Genomic DNA, 3,664 nt, shown 5'->3' on the forward strand with positions numbered 1-3,664 from the left:
AGGTCCGGACATGTCCAGGTTCATGTCCGGACCTGGAAATGATCCTCTGGACCTGAATTTTCTCTGTCCTTTCACATCTTTTTCTTTGACTTTAGATTCATTTTGGCATTCTATGGCATTAGTTATCTGTTTTCTGATACTTTTTTTCAATCTACGGAATATTTGTGCTCATTTTACAGCTGCTTTGCACAATTTATTGTGTGGTCGAAAACTTTTCTTTTTTTTTGGAAGTGGCCGAAAATTGGTGCGAGCGCGGATGTCATCCATATAATCAAATCAACGTGGCCTAACAGAAGAAACTGGTGTTCGGAAGGGAAATAGATATAACTGTACATCAGAAGGACATCATGTCGTACTTTTCGAGTCAACCCCCTAGTGGGACCGCGTGGCGCAATCGGCAGCACATTTGACTCAGGTCCAGAAGGTCCTGAGTTCAAACCCCGCCGTGTCACCGATCTTGTGCCCTTGGGAAAGGCACTTTACACGACTTTCCTATATAGGCTACAAAAGACTTCAGCAAATTGAAGTTGGTAGCCTCAAAAACGGAAGAAAAAAAATTGTGCATGACTGATCCTTTATACACCCATTTTTGGTATCAGATTATGACAAAGGTCTAATGAATGTTCATTGGGGACTTTACAATACTCCTTTTTCTTTATCTCCTTTCATCTTGCCGTTGGTCCGTTGAAAGATGGGCATTCAACTGCCTTCACAAGCCTGACTAAGCTACTCCACTAGAGGCGCACCCTGCGCCGCATGAATGCCATCAACTATCACCAGGACCACCAAATAAACGAACGTGACACATAGTTGAAACATTAAAGGAAAGCACTTCAAAACACTTTTGTCTTGATATCAAACTTTATATTTTCATATATTCCACTGCACAGCTGGATTTTTTTATATTCTTAGAGCCACCTACAGCCGGAAGATTAAAATGACAAAAAAAATTAAACAAAGGTTCAAACAGACGAACAAACAATTTCACCCCCTACTTTTATAGGTCAGCCTAGCCAAAGAGTCTCCAGCACAATGTCCATGATAGTCTCTTGCTTTCTGCTGTTTTGTACATTTGATAGGTTTCCACGATTCATCGCTTGCATAGATACAGTCATCGTTGGCTGATTTCTTGTAAGGCACGTTAGCTTTGTCACTATATTGACAGCAAAGTACAACATACAATTAAATACATTTTTGATATAATCCTTTAAAAATTATACGTCGACGGACAAATTCAAGGCCTCGTAAAACTTGTGCGTTTAAATAGGTATTTCAACGAATACACTAACTTCATCATTTCTTGAAGGCAGCCCAACATTCTTAACGTTTGAATGTCAATAACAGGTACACAGCTGTTGCCATGGATGCCATAACCCCGGGAACTAGAAGAAGCTTCGCTCTGACCAGCATATCCAGTAGACTGGACACTGTTGGTGAGAAAGAAAAAATAATCGTTGAACAACTCTCTCAACTAAGAACTTAATCTAGTAGTTAATTTCTACTAACTTCCCCAAGGCTATAATAACTGAATCTCTGGTTGCTAGGTGGCGCTGTGACAAGCACATTGCAGTCTCAAACGTGGCTAAGTTTGTATCCCCCTCGTCCTGGTTCATGGTTAACGAAAATAAGCATGTTGAGCTTGAGTGTGCCGCCATCATGTTATGTATTTATCTGTTGCAATAAAAAGATAGATCAGTCATTATTGCCTCGGAGAAGGTAGCAGAAGGTCTACGGAAATGATGTGTGAGGTTAAAGATATGTGCATGGAGAATTACAAGGAAATTCAATTTTTTTTATTAGCAATCTTAAGACGTGCGTCTTACCGACGGAGTTGCTCTTGTCTGACGGTTTCCAGACTGCCCGGGCATATTTCCCGTCATGCATCTTGCGCTGCTTGCACAGGAAGCCTGTCCAATCAGGTGGCTGCTCCGGTAGGAGGATCTGCATGTGGTTCCAGAACCTGTGAATACGAGGGGGGGGGGGGTAGATGCGTCAGAAAATTGTTGAAATAACTGCTCTTACCTAGTTGAGGCTCTTCAACAATCAAAAGCATGATCTACTCTTAGACTAGCATTCCGTTCAAATGGCATTTATATTCATTCATCCATACATGATGATGATTTGATAAATGAGGACTTTCATACAAGCAAAGGCTACTGCCCTCCCTTACCATGTTATGTATTTGTTATGTTTTAAGTGTGAATAAATTAAGCAAAACAACACAAAACAAAGAATGTTGGTCACTCGTCTTCGTCCCACAAAAAAGAGACCTTACTTGTAGTGGAACGTGTCTGGGTCACGTGATATCCTGTTCTGAAACCCGATATACAGATCGTCCCAAAACAGGCCCTTCAGAACCGTCTGGCGATGGACTCCGATCCGGTTCTTGATCTTAAAAAAAACAACCCATAAGTTTGACAAAAAGAATTGCGTCAAAATATACTAATAATCGGACAAATATGCTACAATGCACAAAAATCGCCAGGAAGAAATTCAAGAGGAAATGCCATGCTGATTAGTGAATGTTGGATGCTTCGTTGTGCGACCTATCATGAATCGAAAAAATATCAAGGTCCTTTGTACATTCTTAAAGTGTTTTATCTAACCGATGATTTAGTGACCATCTGCAACCTTCCTCAAGGCAATTCTGATTGGTTTATATTGCGCTGCAGCATAGGTGTCGCTGCTTACAGATACGGTCCCGAACGCGCAGCATTTAGAACATATTTACAAAGGTTGTAAATGTACATGTGTGGTGTTTGCAAGGCGGTCCCAAACGTAAAGAGGAGTTGTGTTGTAATTACATTTGCCCTGAGAAAAGCGACGGACGGTCGGCGAAACGTTGGCTGAATGAAAAGGTAATGATTAACCAAACTTTAGTTACTAAACTGTTCACGGACCTACTATTATATTTAAAGATTGAGTTGAGAAAGTGAAATGCTCATTTCAGTCTGCATTAACTTAGAAATGGCACTGATGAATTCTGGGAAGATGACGTCACGTTACCTCCAAGTACGCATGCTCCCTGGCTGGCCGCTGTGCAGGGAAACTCAGGTCTGAGAAGTCCACCAGGAAGTCATACCCGCCCTCAACAGGCTGGAAATCTTCGTCTGTCTCTATCATCTGTTAACAACATAAAACGGACGACATCTATAAGTACGTTTTTAATCTCCATCTAGCATGCTAGTTTATTAGTTTTTTGGCGACGCCTTAGGGGCGAGCCAAATGGTATATCATTTAAGATTCGTATTAGTGATGGCCAATCAGAAAGTAATGAGTGCCAGAAAAGAAAATTTGCATTGACCTGTTGACCTGAGGACTGTGACTCAATTGCCTCGACACACCGTTCCTGCTCATTGGTTTGTCTTAGTCTTTTCCTTCTGTAACAGTTGGCTTCAAGAGAAATGGTGCCGTACAGAGATATCGAGATTCTCCTATCATGGTGTTTCACTCCAGACAAGAAAGTAACGACCCCTACATTGTGTCCCTTAAGGTGGATATTGGCCTAACTTTGCCTTTCTTTTCTTCTCTCCATTTTATTTCTATATGTTTACTTCAACCAACATTTCCACATTATTTCCACCTTTACCTCCCTCTTATTTTCCTTTTCCTCTAACCTTCTCCCCTTCCCTCGTTCCCATCCCTCACCTTCCCCTTTTTTTTT

General features: G+C 41.2%; 1 protein-coding gene across 1 annotated transcript in view; it reads right to left on the bottom strand.

Annotated features, from left to right (window-relative positions):
* Positions 1–1,134: 1,134 nt before the first annotated feature.
* LOC118420159 (cytidine monophosphate-N-acetylneuraminic acid hydroxylase-like) overlaps positions 1,135–3,664 on the bottom strand; it is a 19,428-nt gene continuing 16,898 nt past the window's right edge. The window contains exons 12-15 of the mRNA XM_035826869.1: positions 3,007–3,123; positions 2,276–2,391; positions 1,824–1,960; positions 1,135–1,427 (exon numbers count right to left, since the gene is read on the bottom strand). Of these exons, the coding sequence (XP_035682762.1) occupies positions 1,321–1,427; positions 1,824–1,960; positions 2,276–2,391; positions 3,007–3,123 (477 nt within the window). The 3' untranslated portion in view covers positions 1,135–1,320. The remainder of the gene's footprint in view (positions 1,428–1,823; positions 1,961–2,275; positions 2,392–3,006; positions 3,124–3,664) is intronic.

This window comes from Branchiostoma floridae, chromosome 7 (assembly GCF_000003815.2).
Source record: "Branchiostoma floridae strain S238N-H82 chromosome 7, Bfl_VNyyK, whole genome shotgun sequence".
NCBI classification, from domain to species: domain Eukaryota; kingdom Metazoa; phylum Chordata; class Leptocardii; order Amphioxiformes; family Branchiostomatidae; genus Branchiostoma; species Branchiostoma floridae.